The 17,652-nt window shown below is 38.6% G+C and overlaps 1 protein-coding gene across 2 annotated transcripts; it reads left to right on the forward strand.

Moving 5' to 3' along the window:
• The first annotated feature begins 3,398 nt into the window (after positions 1–3,398).
• LOC131322636 (uncharacterized) lies at positions 3,399–9,563 on the forward strand. 2 transcript variants are annotated; one of them, XM_058354030.1, is made up of 5 exons: positions 3,935–6,711; positions 6,786–6,878; positions 7,165–7,278; positions 7,548–7,600; positions 9,190–9,563. In XM_058354030.1, exons 1-5 carry the CDS (start codon positions 6,599–6,601, stop codon positions 9,264–9,266), a joined length of 450 nt encoding a protein of 149 aa, XP_058210013.1. In that variant the 5' UTR covers positions 3,935–6,598; the 3' UTR covers positions 9,267–9,563. The 2 variants fall into 2 exon arrangements, 1 of the variants encoding a protein (XP_058210013.1); XR_009198904.1 differs by lacking the exons at positions 3,935–6,711; positions 6,786–6,878; positions 9,190–9,563 and adding an exon at positions 3,399–3,922 and having other exon boundaries at positions 7,548–7,928.
• Positions 9,564–17,652: the final 8,089 nt, after the last annotated feature.

Raw genomic sequence — 17,652 nt, forward strand, 5'->3', positions numbered from 1 at the left:
GTAGGTGTAGCACCCATAGAAGAGAAGTTGAGGGAAAATAGGCTAAGATGGTTTGGACATGTCTACCGTAGACTAGGAGATGCAGTAGTTAAGAGAGCAGATAGGATAGTTTTGGGTAGCAATGCTATGGGGAGGGGTAGACCTAAATTGACATTAGATGCTGTGGTGCGCAACGATATGAGTATAGTAGGTTTGTGTGAACAAGTGGGGCCCTTGATAGAGCTCAATGGAGGAAAATGATTCATGTAGCCGACCCCAAGTGATTGGGACTTAAGGCTCGGTTTGGTTTGGTTATCGGAGCCCTCGAGCCTCATACGTCATCATCACGTGAGAGGAGATGGTTATGACGCGAGAGCCATTTGATGCAATCAAATATCAAAAGGAATCAAAGATTCAAAGAAAGAAGCAAAATCCCATTCAAGGGGATAAACCCCGAAGGGTAGAAAAAAACTATGTCTCAATCAATATATTCATTATTCTTAATATTCAAAAGCCCCCTAATGAGCACTTTAGACTCCTATTTATAGACCCTCTACTACAAAGGACTCAAAATGACATACGTACTCTTAAACCTACTGCATCATACACCACCTATAAAGAAAACAACTTGTTGTCAAGTTGGATAACCAAACACAAGACACTAAATAGAGAAAACATAAAGCATGCAAGCTTCGGGTTAGGCATGTAGCAACATTTTATTGACCATCATCATCCCTTATGTAATAACCCATCTTCAATACGAGCTTCCGCTTATGTACATCCACCGCTTCCTTGCTTATGTGCCAAGAAATCATCCATTTGCCATGCCTCTTAAGGCTCAACACTTCCTCAACATAGGTGACCACCTTAGGTTCCAAAACGTCACAAGAATCACCAACCATTGCATAGAGAAATTTCAACCTCAACCGATTCCCAAAATCATGCCCAAGACTTTCGTGAGTAAAGACCATTCCCAAAGGATCTTCAAGTTGTCTCAAGTTGCCACGAGTGAATTCAACACAAAGTTCGCTATCTCGCACCAAAGATAATTCGGGAGGCATCTCATGGAAGCAATCATCAAGCTTCGACCCTATGAAATCCTTTAGAACCGGTGGGAAATCAAAGACAACCTCTTTGGACTTTGGTAGCACACTCAAAGCAAGATCAACTCCTTTCCCTTTTTGCACTTCCACACTTTCTTGCCCAGACACGAGGAACCCTTCCTTGACAATGTCAACAAGTCTTCCCTCTTCACTATTATTGTTGAACTCATTAGGATACTAATCGAACACGGGAACATCTTCAAAATCACCTCCAAAGTCTTCATTTGGAGACTCCACAAAGATGGGCAAATCTTCAACCTCATCTTCAACATCAAAGACACAATCATCTTCAAGAACACCCTCAAGTTTGTCATTAGGATGCTCATCAAAGATGGGAGCATCGTCGAAATAACTGTGTTTCATCTCATCATCAAACACATCCGGATTGAAGTTCATCTTCTCCTCAACAAAAAAGGCATTACTTTGATTCTCGTAAGCATTTTCACCAACCTCTAACTTGAAAGTATATTTCCCATGCTTGAAGCATTCAAGTTTCTCATTTGTAGAAGAATTTCTAGCCTTCAAAGTGTCAAATAATGGCTGATTTTGTACTGGGACAGCACCTATATCAACTGTGCTTTGTACTCCAACCCCAAAAGACTTCCCACAAGTCCTATACTTAGCAACATTAGTGAAAGAACCAACATTGGCAAAGGAAGGGAAAGATATGTTTTCTTTGTCTTTTCCCACTCTCTAATCTTTCCCTTGCCTCTCCTTTTCCAGCTATCTTGTAATTGTTCCCACCAATCGGAGGCTCTTCCTCGAAGGTGTTCAGAAACGAACTTTACTTTCATTTCATCCGAGATAACATGGCATTCAAATACTCTCTCAAGAGTATTCAACCAATCGACAAACTCCTTAGGAGTGAAGCTTCCATCAAACTGAGGGAGTTCATAGCCAATGTTGTTCGAACATGCTCTAACCCAATGTGGAGCACCAAAACAATTCTCAAATCGAATGCAATTCATACCTTGGTTGGAAGTTGCACATGCCGCATCTTCTCAACCAAGATAGATACTTCTTCACTCAACTCTTTAACTCATTTCTCTTGCAATTTGAATTGCCATAAGTATCAATTTCGTCACCAAAATTTTCCATAACATCTCTACGTCTACGTCCTCTCTTTTTCCGTGCTCTATGAGCCATTTCACAAGCTAATCACCCATATCAACAAAATCAAAACCAGTCCCGGTCAACCCAGTCACCGAACTCAATCAACTCAATGATTTAGACCCAAACTCAGTCAAATCAGTGGTTTTGAACCCAAACCCAGTCAACTCAGTATACAAACAGCCTCAAATCACAATCAATCGACACAAATGATCCCCAAATGATATGAACCCACAAGAAATCGCAGCAAATAGCAGAAAACGAGACAAGCCCAGCTAAGATCAAACCTAAAACACATATTCAAGAGCCAAAAGAGTAGAAGGGAAGCCCTTACTGCTGTTTTGAGCACCAAAAAAGGCAGATCTAAGTCTGAATCACAGTATCGAGTGTTGAAACAGTAAAAACGTTCACCAAATCTCTGTTTCGAGTGCCGAAAATGGCATATTTGAGTCTGAAGTTGAATTCAAACCTTGAAAATGGCTGGGTCACGTTCGAAACTGGAAATTGAAGGTCGATTAGGGGCTGGGTCAGCTTGAAATCAACTGGGTTGTGCTCGAAATTGTAGAAAGCTGCTGGGTTGTGCGCAAAATAGTTTGTACAGCTTCGAAAAGGGTCGAAACCAACTGAACAGGGGCTGACTGGCTTCGAAATGGGTTGATCTACAGCGAAATCAACTGGGTAAGGCCCGAATCATGGATTCGAGTCAAATCTTTGAGTGGGTTACAAGGTCAAACTGTGGATTCCGAGGGGATTGGAACTCCGGCAAGGTTTTTTCGGTGCCATTTTAGGGTTTCGGCAAAGTTTCCAGTCAGGTTTCTGGTAGGGGTTCGAGAGTTCTGGCAAGATGAACGGTTGGGATCAAGCCTAGAAGCTCTGATACCAAATGATGCAATCAAATATCAAAGAGAATCAAAGATTCAAATAGAGGAGCAAAATTGCATTCAAGGGGATAAATCCCAAAGGGTAGAGAGAGAAACTATATCTCAATCAATATATTCAATATTCTTATTCTTAATAATCAAAAGCCACCTAATGAGCACTCTAGACTTCTATTTGTAGACCCTCTACTACAAAGGACTCAAAATGACATACATACCCTTAACTAACGTCAACCACATATGGACGCTCCTTCCTCTATCCTTCGGGAAGATGCTCCTTTTTTTTTTGATAAGAATGGAAGATGCTCCTTGCCTGGTTGGTTATCTAGAGGTGAGGTGCTTGGAGGCTATCATGTGCTTTCGGATGTAGAGTGCCAAGAGGTGGGCTTACTTAGAGGTTGGAATCCGCGTGTGGTACAGTGTAAGGTTGCTTAGCGATATGCCATGTAGCAAAGGCTTGCTGGATACCCACAGTTGTCAAAGGGACATGAAACATGCTGGCAGACCAGAAATAGCCTTCATTAACTTTGCCTACCACTTTTAGAGACAAATTGTCTCTTGGTACTCGGTTATGGTATTAGGAGCATTATATGGTATCATCCAATACTGTAATTGCATTAAACAAGGAACTCATGAACTGACAAATTTTAAGATATGCTCTGTGTTTTGGTTAGCATACCGCAAAGGAAGTATTATTTGAGTAAATATTCTGACCTAGTGTTGAGTCTGTTTACTTTTTATTGGTTGTTCAACTTATACTGTATATGCACTTATCTATCCTTGTTCTTACTAATGAATTCAGGTGGCCATTTTAAAGAACCGTGTTAACATTGCTTGTGGTACACCAAGCAGGTTAGTCTTATAACTTTGATTTTATGTTTGCTTATTTCTCAGAACCATGGCTCTATAAAGGCGGGGTGAAAGGCTACCCATTTCGTTTGTGATGGACAATTGACCTTTAAAGTTTTTATTGCATCCCAAATGGCGTACGTCGCATTGTAGTATTACTCGGGTGAGTCTGAGGTCAAACTACAGGGATTTGGATTTTCTAGAGCACAAACATGAATGCTAAATAACCAAAGTGATTCATGTTCAGAAAAAGAAATATTTTGAAGTCACTAGAGTTGATAGTATGAGAGACAGTATTGGTGTATTGCCAAGGTGCCAAGAGGTTCACATCCACTTTCACACTTTTACTAGCCCTGAAATCAGCTTGTTTAACTCAATCGAGAAGTACGAAGGGTCTGCTTAGTCTGATGATAAAACCATAGTCAGTATTATATTACCCCGTAAAGTTGATCACCTCAATTCCTTGAACTTGCTATGATGAACTCATTATTTACTTCACATCAAACAACAGAGGAATGTTACAATGAAGGCTCTCCTATTTGTAGATACTAATAATCATCTTAACTGTGGACTCATAAAAAGACTTGTTCTCAATTGAATACATTAGTTCCTCGTGCAAAACTACTATTGTTTTGTTGGTTGTGGTTGGAGGGGTGCGCTCTATAAATATTCACCAGAGAACTCATACTATGAAAGTAGTAGTTGTTGGTTTACTAGGTAATCATGGGCAGGTTGCTCTAGTGCTGATTTTTGGTGTTTCCCATCTCTTTTGAGCAATATGCCGATATGCGAGTGCTAAAACACCCTTTCCAATAGTGCGCTCTAGCAATATTCACTAGAGAACTCATTCTATGAAAGTAGTAGGTGTCTGTTCGCTAGGTAATTATGGGCAGATTGCTCTAATGCTGATTTTTGGTTTTCCTACCCTCTCTTTTGAGCAATATGCATATGCTAGTGCTAGTTACCCTTTCCAATAGTGCGCTTTAACACTATTCACTAGAGAACTCGATCAAACTTTGAAAGTAGTAGTTGTCAGTTTGCTACGTAATCATGGGCAGGTTTCTCTCGTGCTGATTTTTGGTGTTCCTCCCTCTTTTATCCGAGTGCTAAAACACCCTTTCTAATATTGCTTCAATTTATCTCTTTGCCATCCAATATCCAAATATTTGCACAAAGTTAATTGTAAATAAGCTTTATATGCAGTTTCAGGCTTTAATTCATATATCGGTAGTTCATCTCACATCTATGTAGCACATACATTTTGTCGGATTACTTACTGGTGTCACAACTTTGGCGAACACCAATGCTACAGACACTTTCTGAGACATGTGTCCAACACTCAAATTGAAAGGGTCCTATATTTCCCTCAACTGTTTTCTTTAGGCCCATTAACACTCATAAGCAGCGAGCACACTCTGGACCAGCTAGGAGACTCTTAGGACATTCTACAGACACTTGGGAACTCGGGGTCTTAAAACAGAATATTAGGCTCAAGATAAATCATAGAAGATGATTTTTATTATTTGTGTGTGTGTGTAAATGGGTGACAATTTATTGGCTTTTAAAGGCACGCAAGAAAGGTGAAACAGTTTTTGTCAGAGTACTTGTGTGAATGATGGTGTGAATCAAGGCACATTTGATATCTTAATTACATGTATAGCTTTATCTTTTGTAATTCATCTTCAGGAGCTTGCCCGAGTGTGGTTGTGGGTATATAATAGAATAAGATAATTTTTTAAAGCATGTCCTCAATGCGTCATATCCTCCGAATTATTGAAAATTTACTTGTTGGAATGAAACTCCACCAACAAGCTGGAACTGTGGGCTATGGGCTGAGCATAGGGCCAAAAAAAAAGACCTTAAGAGTCTCTAGCAATGCCTGGATTATCACAATAACAGTCATCATATTTTATGTTAATTAAGGGAAGTTTAACGATGCACCAACAAATCAGATACCCCTTACGAATCTTAGAATTGGGCAAGGCAACCTAAGACCCTGAAGCATAAGAATATCAAGCCCCTCCATCAAACTGAAAATAGTAGCAGCCAAGTACAAAGGTGTAACCATGAAAGTCTTATTTGAAATAATAGAACTGGAACCCATAGGGCTTCCCTCGAACCTAGAAAGGTATCTGTGAAAATCTCCCAGCAAATAATAGAAGTGAATCTAGTAATAACCTGGAAAGGAAATCTAACTGCTGCTCCATGTGGAACACCTTTGACCTCATCTGAAGGAGGCTGAGTTAACATGGAGTTCTCTACATCAGTAATTAAATAAGGAATTTATCCAAAAGAGGAGAAGACATAAATCCTTGACAGGGTCTTCATTTTTGGGCTATAACGGGTACTCCAACAAGCACTGGCCTTAGGACTGCAGCTTACAGGAAGGAAGATTATATAGGTTGGGTTAGGGCTTTCTTTAGTGCCTAATGGCGGTAACCCATATTCCAAGAGTACTTCCCTGGCTCGGGGATATTTATGAGCTTCAATTAACAAGGCAACAGCGGCAGTTTTAAGAGGAGCTCTAGTGGTATTAAAAACCGTCCGACTCTCTAACTATGAGTGCTTAACAGAGATTTGGAAAGGTGTTCTCAATTGTTTGGCAAAAGGCTCAAGGCAAGTACAACCTCTGAATAATTCCATAGACACCTATCGCCACCTTAGCTATGACCAATTGTTATGGCTCCACTTCTTATTCGAGGTAGACCATTCTATCCACACAACTCCATACTGGAAAGTCGTTTCATTTCTGGATGGATGAAAGGGCTGACGCTCTCGACTCTTAGCGAAAGGTAAAGTACTGACTATAGTACTTGTTTGGACTTTTATTCACGAAAAGCCTGACTCTATTCCGGACTTCATGCAGGAAGAGAGGCCCTCTCCCCAGAGGGGTTGAGCCATACCTCAACAGATCGGTGGAAGGAGAGAGAGCTGTCAAAGCAGTAAAAGCAAGCTACCAGTGAAAGACACTTTCCCAACTTTCCTGCTAGTCAAGCAAAACACCTTTCCTTATTAGCTGCTTTACGGATTGTCTTCTTTTAATTGTGTATCTTTCCCCAGATCTTTTCTACATCTGCCAGTTTTGCATTTCAATTTACTTCGTTGATTTTGCTGTTGTGCTGCCGAGTGAAATGCCATTTCTCTCTTTTATGTACTTTTCAAATCCTGTGAGTTTGGGTTTGTTGAGTGTTGACATATTGATTCATACGACATGGTTGTCTGGCTGTTTCTCAAATTAATTTCAGGATTAAGAAGTTGATTGATGTGGAGGCACTAGGACTATCACGGTTAGCTGTGATTGTGCTTGACATGCACACAGACGTTAAGGGTTATTCCTTGTTCACCCTTCCCCAAGTCAGGTTGTTCCTCCTTCCTCTTCCTTTTACCATCGTCCTTTTGTATGCAATTGGTATCGGAATCATCCACGGCTTTTGTGAATTTGACATCATTTATCTCCCCTGCCTTTCTTTTCGTCTTGTTATACTTGTGTGGAAGTAGGGGAAGGATTTATTGTCTTAGAATCCAGAATACAATATGCATTCTCCCTTCTTCCCTTTCTTCAACTTGTGCCTGGTATGGTCATTATGGCCAATATTGTTTCAAATTTACATTTGTATTCATGTCGCAGAGATGAATTCTGGGACTTCTATAAGTGCTACTTCCACCCACGGCTGCTTCAAGGTGATCTTTGTATCTGTCTTTATGGCCCCTTACCAATTTAGCACTTAGGCAAAGAAAAAGGTTCGCGATGACAGTTTATTCGGGTATGGTGTTCGAGAGCTGACCATCACGTGTAGTGTATTCATTTTTTTTTGTAAGAAGGGAATTAGGCTTTGTTTGTTACGGCGCAAAATAGTCCTGAGTAAAATGTTTTCCCTATATAACTATTGAACTGGATAATGATTTTGGAAATTGTTTTTTGTTTTTTGTTTTTTGTTCTCAAAATATTGTCTGTAACTCACTTTTTATTCTGGTGCTATAAGAGAATACACCAACAAATCTCGTACACTGCCCCAACTCTGAAAAAGAGAGAGAATGTTCTATCGTTGGTGCATTCAATCAAACACGCGAAGATAAATGGAGTATCAAATTTTGTAAAGACACGTTTGTTGTTAAAGCTCCAATAAACAAAAGAAATGCAAATTTGATTCACTCATCTCATCATCTTAAACATTCTTTTTCGCTGAAAAGAAGACACAAGAACTCCAAAAAGTGTGAAAACCTTCCCAGCAGACAGAAGGTCGTAGTAGATGCTTAGAAAAGTGGTAGTCACCGGAAAAAGTGGTAATCTGCGCCAAAAAGTATTTATTCGCCAGAAAAGATGGTGGTTGTCAGCATTGTTGCATTTGTAGAGAGATTCAGGGTTTGAGCATTAAACTGAACTCTACCACAGTACCACTGTTTATCTCTCTCCCCAAATGTAGCAGCCGACCTTATCTCTCTCTCCCCCTCTTTCTCAACCCTAGCCACCACAACTCCTCTTCCCCTTCCCCTCCCCTGGTGCGTTCATCCCTGGTTGGAGTGCATATGATCGTCTGGGTATTTGGTGTCTTTTGTCAATAACTTTGCACTTTTTCTCGTTTGAGACTTCTAATTAGATGCTAGACAGTTTAAAAGTGTCGCTGTTGCGTCAGGTCATGCGTGGGTTAGGATGAAAGACATCGATTACCTTGTGATTTTCTCGTTTTGTATTTGTTAGACGATTAGTTTGGCTTCATCCGAGTTTTTTGTAATGATCTTTGTTTTGTAAGTGCCGCTGAGCGTTTCTCAATATAATCTTCCCACTTTTGACCCCAAAAAAAAAAAAGTACCACTCTTTGCCTCTTGCTTTGTTTCAGTCTTGTCTAGTATTCAAGGATCGGGAGGTAGACAGTACCAAATACTGGAAATTATTTGTTACGAAATCGAAGAAAACCCTATATAGTACTGTATAAAACCCAACACATTCAAGCGAATCTAGATTGAAAAATTTATTTCTGAGCATTTTTTTTTAATTTACAAGTAAAACAGACTTTGAATTATTATTTTTCAATGTTTGGTTGTCACAACTGGGAGTTGTAGCAGTTTGGAGTGATGGTAGAGTCCTGAATTGTAGTCTCAGTCTTGCTATCTGTCTTTCTCCACATAGGGGATGTCAACTGATTTTGCAAAAAGACGTATCTAGACATGCGTAGCAAATCTTGCCCTCGCATACATTTTCTTTCTTGTAATGGTGTTGGGGGCCAGTTTACATGAGCCTCGACTAATCATGTGTTGGTTTTGTGTAGCAGATACAAAGGTCTGTGTCAACCATCTCTTGAAACTTGAAAGTGATGGCAGAGTTCTCATAGTAGAACTGATTTGCTAAGAAAAGGGTGTTTTCATCCTCTTGTATGTTGGTCCAGCTTGCAAGCCTTTAAGAAATTAACCCGTTTTGTATGCAATCAAGCCAAACAGAGTATTGCTCAGGCATGACTCAAATTCTTTTTAAAAGAGTTCAAGATCGGCTCGAGTTTGAGAATTTTTAAGATTAATTGTTCAATCTCGACTCATAATTGAAGTTTTGTGATGTGATAAGCTTGGTTTGTCTCAAGAAATATGCAAGTCAATCTCGAGCTTTCATGCATGGGTTTAAGTTTGTGAAATTTCGAGCCATCAAGTCTGAGCTTAAACTCGGGACGTTTCCAAATGACAAAAGTTGGGGACAATTAGCTATATGCCTTCGCAAAAATATTGTTCAGTGAAAATCCTACCAAGAAGAAGGTGATGGCAGCTCCATGTTTTCTCACTAAACCTTGTGAATGTTCCATGGAAGATTTTTATAGGGTTTGATGAAGCCCTAAATTTTTGTATCTCACTTGCACAAGTATTGGAAACGTATTGTGATTGGTGAAAAAATGTAAATGGAAAGGGAAGATCTTACATATTTAGGATATTTATTGATTCACCCCTATGTTTGTTCACAGGTCTATTAAGTCAAAAAGCACATATGCTCGGGCTTGGCTTGAATTTATAAACTAACAAGAGTCGAGCTAAGATTGAGCCGAACTCAAGCTGTTTGGTTCATTGAGCAGCCCTACCCGTTTGTTTTTCGGGGCTTGAGAGCTTAGAACTTGTTAACTCGTCCAATTAAGTAAATTGTTAAAACTTCTACCCAAACCAAACGCTCATCCAATTAAGTAAATTGTTAACTCGTTCTTTTCCACATTTACCAATTCAAAATAACTCTATCATTCCTCAGTCTTATCCAATAAATAAACAAAAAAAAAAACCCACACATCTCATTTCATGTACTGTAGTGGCTGGATTTTAGGTCCGTATTAGTTGACCAGGCTAGGACGAAGGTCACCAAGATAAATTGGGTACAATTGAGATAGAGATCGTCTCAAGTGGGGGAGTAAGTCCAATTGTCGTAAAGAATAGTATAATGGAAAATGCTTAAGATCGACTAAAGAGACTTGGTATCTAGATAAGGGCAAAGTTCCAAATACACAGGGACCAGAGTGTATCCTGAATAAGTTATCTTAGATTAAAGTAAAGAGAACATATAAGAGGTACTTTTTCCCTCAACTTAAGGTTCACAGTACACACAATGTTATACTCTCGAACCCTCTTCTCATCACTCTCACATTTTCCCACAAATATAATATGAGATATTGTCTAGGGTAAAATTCTGATTTGATGAAATTGGAGAGAACTCTGATGTAACGCAAACGGCCATAGTTATTCCCTCGGTCAAATTTGGCCACAAAAAAGGTTGCCTGCTGAAACTACTTGTCCAAGAATTTTGAAACCTCAAAATGAACCGGCCTAACTCACTCACTCACCCCATATTCCTTTCCCATTTTTATAATTGACTTTGTAGTCATTTCAAAATCTTACTCGACATCCTTCAAAGCCCAAGCCCACCCTGTTTTCTATTTATCTTATCTTATGGGATGATTCTTATTGGGCCTTGAAGCCCACCCTGTTTTACCTCACCAGTTCCCGCTTCTGGAAAGATAAAACTTGACACCCTGTACTTTATGCTATTATATATTTAAACCCCAATTCAAAGAAATTAAATAAGATACTTGCTGACTGGTCCTCGCCTACCCGACTAATCCCACCTACCCAACTACGGTTGCCGAGCCGACTCATCGTTGATAAATCCCGCCTAGCAATCGACTAATCATCTTGCGGCCTAAAGTAATTACGCTACGCCTAGGACCCCAGTCGAGGTGTCAGACCACCGCCTCGACTGACTTTATGAAAAATATGACTGGGAAATCGAGAAATGTTTGATCAAGCCATTTCCAATCATATTTTTTTTGCCGATTTCGCGTTTATACCCTTAAAAACACATTTTAAATACATTGAAGGGTTCAGATTATCGAAATTCGATCGAAAAAGTGGACTTCCGCACGAGGTCCGGACCATAAGAAAAATCAGGGATCTCTGACTTGAAGAGGACTGTGTATATACTATATATAGTTTCCATCTCAAAAAAATTACAAATTCAACAAAAGTAGATAAATAAGGATATGTATATCCTCCACCCACTTTCAAAAATTACGGTACTTAATAATTGATTTGAGCAATAAAGTAAACCGATAATCTACAAAATGAAAAGCAAGATGGAATGGCTCAATCAAAATACATCAAAATCATGGACCCTATGATTAACATTTCTAGATCTATGATTATCGATGAGACGACAGTTGCTTAATGACATACGATGGAGAATTTCTGGCTCTAAATATTCCAACATGACCAAAAGTGACAGATATTTGAGACACAAAATAAAAACAATTCCCAAACATTATAGTAGCTGTTATCATAGAGAAGCAAATTGGCTCTATCTAGCTAGGTTACTAGACCTAGTCATACTTATGTACTTGATTAGGTTGACAAGTTTATACTAATATTGTCTTATTCTTTGAAAGTTGCAATGCTTTCAATATTGCAAAGTTTCCATCAAGGGGCCTATATTCTACTACCTAGCTATGGGTAGAAAAGTCAAGAAGATAGTGTGTGGAGGATGTGGTGCCAAAGGAGATTAAAAACACTAAGACATGGGATCCCCTAAAGAGAGTACTTGTTGGGAATTGGGACCAGTACTTGATCGTTGAAGCTAATTGCAAAAAAAGCTAGCAATTGATTACTCCTACATATCAAGGCAATTAGCATGGCCCGCCAAGTGCATGTGCATGGACACAACATTTTCCTGGATCTCTTTCATTTGCAGGTGGGGCTACCCTACCACCACTTATATAAGAGCAAGCACTACTTGTACATATATGTCTATTTAGTTAATTCAACGCTGCTACTCAAACAACTGTGCACAAATTGTGTGCAAAGATCGCGGTGTGGGGCTCATTACGGATTCCATACAAATGATTCGAGCCGTTCAGTGAATGTAATATATTTTTTCAATAGTTTTCACAAAAAATCAGCTCAATCCGATTCTTATTATCGAATCATTAAATTTTTTAGTCGGATTTCAGGATAATAAAAAGTTAGATGATTGGATTGAACACCTAAAAGTATTGAATTGATCTGATTTTTTGTGAGGGCTCTTAAAAAAATATTTTACATTTAATGAACGACTTAGATCGTTTTCGTGGGGGCCCTTGCTTTTATCATCTACATTCTCGTGTGCAGGTTTACAAATTGGACAGAAGATAAATTAAGCTGGTAGGCAATGTGGGCATCTTCCAATTAAGCCCAACTCCAAATTCAAGTCGTTTTTAGTAGAGTCCGCTTAGATTATCATTTTAGCAGATAAGGATAATGTTATCGATCCAAATCATGAAGTTATATTGATGTTGGATCGACTTGATTTCTTACAAGAAAAATAATCTTTTCACGCAATAGGCTTCACACGGGTAAATAATTCAAGACATCAAACCTGGATTTGAAGAAATCTCACAACCCGACAGTTATATCTTTGCGGTCCCCGATTCGTAGATGGCAAAGAAGCCTAGTACTGTTTTACATTGCACCTTTGTAAATGCTAAATAGATTAAGCACCACTGGTTCTCCTCTCACGTCCACATCTGGAAAATGAAAAAATGTGGACCATATGGCAGGGATTGAAGTAAATGGAAAGGAAGACATAACTCATGTGAACGTCGTTAACTTGCAACTACCCAATTCAGATCCTATGTCTGTAGTGCTTTTAATGTCCCCCAACTCATGTAGCGTAGAAACACGAATCTCTCTCTCTCTCTAGTCCCGAGGGTTAGTCCGGTTGATTGGTGGGTGTGTTCGCTGCACGATTGATCAAGGTTTGATTCTTGGAGTCAAGCTGCATGAAAATAATTTCTTGTGAATTTCCTAGTTTTGGCGCGGATGGCCTGCCTTTGACCGGACCGGTAATGCGATTGGTTGAGGTGTGCATATGCTGAACCGAACACCCTTGACCGTCGGGGAAAAATGAATCTAGCTCTCTCTGATTCACACATTATTCAGTCTCTAGAAACCATACACAATGTGTATTCTTCTTCTTCTTCTTCTTCTTCTTATTTTATATATATATATATATATATATATATATATATATTTTGTACTAAAACTATTATTATTATTATTATTATTATTACTATTATAATTATTCAAACATTGATGAAATTAAGGTATATAACCCTACGAGAAGGAAAAAATCTCCTTAAGGTACATTGATGAGGTCGCACCCGTTTATTAGCCTCCAAAATGTATTTCTGGGTCAATTCATGAATCAACTCAGCAAACACGATTTCGGGTTTTTAATCAATATTTTGACAAGTTCAGGTCATTTGAGTGATAATTTAGGGGTTATTTTAAAAAAATTCCCTGAAAATAATAACACTAGATTTACTTTGATCAATATGAATGGATTACCTAAATAAGTACTTAAATTATAAACCATTATTCACATACGAATATATGATCACTTAGAAATTTTTTGGTGCAGATTGGGTATAAAATTCTACTTGTATTTAGTTTCAAAAAATACCCAACAACGCATCAGCCTAAGAGAAAAAGGAGCCGAACATCCAAACCAACTATATGTACATTTGGATTATATATATTGCTACAAACAAACCGAGATGTTAGCGAACTACTCTGAGACTCGGCTTTGATTGGCTTGGGCAGCTTGAGCAAAATATTTTGCCGTGTAGAACGAGTTGAGCTCGAGCTAGTAGTAGGCTCAGGTCGTATGTGTGGGCTCAACTTATTTAGTACTCGAAACGGAGCTCAAGCTCTCAATTACTAATTAATCGAGCACCAGTTCATTGAATTTCAAACGAGCCAAGCTCGAACACCTTAAAGCTAGATTGTGCTCGACTCGGCTCGTTTGCACGTACTCTTACATACGTAAAAGTATAACTTGAATATCATTTTTTTTGTATTTTTTTAGAATAAAAGCAACAATTACACTAGCATAATTGGCTTATTTTTTATACCTAGTATAGCACCCTCCGATCCAAAATTTTGGGGCCCTAATTTTAGAGAAAATGCTAGGCCGGTCCTACTTTTCACTTTCATAGCCGGCCAAGTCCTATACACGATATGTGTGTTTCCTTACAGATTCTGTAGGTGTAATTTTACAAATTTACCCCAATCCCCACCTCTATAAATACTTAAACCTAAACCTAATTATTTTCCTCTCCTCTTCCCAAAGATCCCCCTTGCTGCCACCGCCGCCGCCCTGATCTCCTCCTTATCCGCTACAATCTCCTCCTCATCCTTCGCCCCGATCTCCTCCGCAACCTGCTGCAACCGCGCCGCTGCCATCCTCTCCTTCTACTGCCGCTGCAGTGATCTCCTCCTCCTTCGCCCTGATCTCCTCCATAACCCGCGTCGAGCCCCCGGCCTCGCCTCCATCTGGATCCAGATCCGGATCTCCATCACCGACTGCAGCCACCATCCTCTCCTCCTGTCGCCGCTGCTACCCTCTCTTCCTGTTGCTGCAACCGTGCAGCCGCCATCTTCTCCTCCTATTGCCGCCCCCTTTATTTTTGTTTTCTTTGGTTCAGATTTTTGTTTTTTGTATGGAGCATGTGGTTTTTGTAAATTGAGCATGTGAATTAACAGTTAACACTACTACTTAACAGTAAAAAATCAGCATTTAGGGTTTGGGGATTGAAAACACTGGTAATTAACAATTAAAATTTAGGGTTATAGGATAAAAATACAGCTAATTAACAGTTAAAAATTAGAGTTAGGGGCTCAAAACACAGCTAATTAACAGTTAAAAATTAGGACTTCATAGTTATGGGATTGAAAACGTTGCTAATTAACAGTTACAAAATTAGCAGTGTTTTTAAAGAGCTAAATATGTAAATTTTGAATATATAAATTTAAATTAAAAAAAAAACAAAAAAAGGAGGAAAAAAGAGAAGAGAGAGGATAGAGAGAGATGAAAGGGTATTCTTGAAAAAAATATATGGCCAGGATCTAGTCAGCTATGCATTCTTTTTTATTTGTGCGCTAGGACTTGAAGGGAAGAAGTCCACTCCCATAGGACCGGCCAGGAAGAACTCCTAATTTTAAGAAAAAATTGGAGGTCCAATATACAACATCTATTGCCTTCACTTAGACGGGCCTGTTCATTGCGATTAGGGATCAGTATGATGCTTCCTATTGTTCCCAACTATTGGATTGTACGAGTGGAACTCAACCATTGATTGTCAAAATATCTCAGTAGTAAATGTAGTTATTCAATGTAGTAAGTGTTGCCATATAACATAACTAGTGCTTACCCGTACCTACGGCACTATCCATCTTGCATACTTGGGCTTAGTGGCAGCTTTGTAATTTAGGAAAAAACGATGGGCATTTTAATAAATTTTGAAGAATGCCTCTCAGCCCTTGGATCAAATTAATTTCAATCATTCTAACAACTTGTCCCTACATCATTGTGTTTTATTATATATATAAGTATTGCTTTTGTAAATGACATGTACATTATGTATTTATGGTAAGTATTATTGCAATTTTTTGACAGAAAAATAGTAAAATCATCTCGTTTTTAGCAAATTCACTTTACTTTTTTTGGGTGATTTTGATCTAACTGTTGTGATTTGCATATTTTTAAATCTAATGGTCCAGATATAATCAATGAGAGCATCATGCTCCCATACTATATACTTGAGAGCATGGCAGAAATTCTCTGTTGATTGAGATGGTATAACAACAATAAGCACAAGAAACTGGAGTAGTAATTAATTAAGAAAGGGACTAATAAGGATATCACCAATTAAGCTTGAAGATATGTATGTATGTGCCTAGCTAGCTCCTCAATGCATGCATGCATGTGTTTAATGCGATATCTGAAAAAGCATGCCTTTAATTTTATAATATTAGTGGTCCATCCATGCATAGCTATCTCAGTCTCCCAGACAACAACATGGCAATAACCATATACACGTATACAGTGCCATTCCCAAGCTTTTACGTAGTATAAAGAATTCAAAGAGCTATCCCTTAATGTATTGTACGTATGACAGCTAGCTCAAATAAAATCACTAGACGACGGATTCGATAGAAAACATTTATATATATTATATATAAGGCCCACATTTTTAATTAAACCTTGAGAGATTTTGAACATATTTTTTCCACAATCAGACACAATGTACGTACGTTTTCAGAATATAGATTTGATGAGATAATATAATTTGCTAATTACTATTAGAATTGTGGCTCATATGTTAAGTATGAAGAGATACTAAGGAGTTCTAAAAAGAATGCCAGATGCCGAAGCGGAACGAGTAGAGTGAAGCGCAATGAGTGGAGCGTAGCAGAGCAATGAAAGTAGATTGGACAGAAGGCCTAGGCGTTCCGTAATTTGGGGGGTGCGGAGGGCTACGCCCCTGTGGTATGGTACGGTATCGTACAAGGGTATTTTTGGGATATAGACCAAATCCCAGGTTAGGGCCGATTAGAATAGAGTAAGTATAAATACTCTGTATTGTGAATCCTATTTCGTACTATGATAATTAATAAGAATAGTAGCCGCTCTCGCTCCCGTACCCGGTATTAGAAAACCACGTATATTTCTGTGTTAATTTTTTTACTGTTTTATACTAATAAATCATGCGTATGTGTGTCGATCGTAACAATTACTAATGAGCCAAAATTATGAACATACAAAAAAAAAATAAAAAATTATGCGTACCAGGCACCAAAAGCATCCGTACCATTGTCCAAAACTATATATGAGTACTTATACCCTCAACGCACACCCTGCGTTTATCTGTCGGATGGGTCCTCTCCTCCTTTTCGTTTTCTTTTTTCCTTGTGATCTTGTTTCCGTTGCTTGTAAGCGCCTGTGCTTTGTGAGCTTCATCTCGATGTACCCTGTTTCAAGCTAATAAATTTCTTCGTTTTGCCGAGAAAAAATAAAAAATAAAAACCGAAACATACACAAAAAAATCTGGGTTGCATGCACCAAAAAACATTCGTAACATTTCGATGGCCCGTGTGGACGTGTTTTGATCGATGTGACGGGCTAGCTAGTCTTGTGTTCTGATCTCCTCCACTTGTATAGATAAGCTTTTGGTTTTCAGTGTTTTTTTTTTTACCACCATCCGTACGGACCTCGGCTATGTTCTCAGCTGCTAAAAATATCTATTCCAAACTAGTATTAAGGCTCTATTTGATAAAAGTTGCCAGTTTTTTATATATGAAAAATAAGAAATGAGTTTTTTTTTAATTTATTAAAAAATAAATAAAACAAACATGTTTGGTAACCATAATAGTTTTTGTTTATTTGTTTTTTGTGTTGC

This window comes from Rhododendron vialii, chromosome 4a (genome assembly GCF_030253575.1).
Source record: "Rhododendron vialii isolate Sample 1 chromosome 4a, ASM3025357v1".
In the NCBI taxonomy this organism is placed as follows: Eukaryota; Viridiplantae; Streptophyta; class Magnoliopsida; order Ericales; family Ericaceae; genus Rhododendron; species Rhododendron vialii.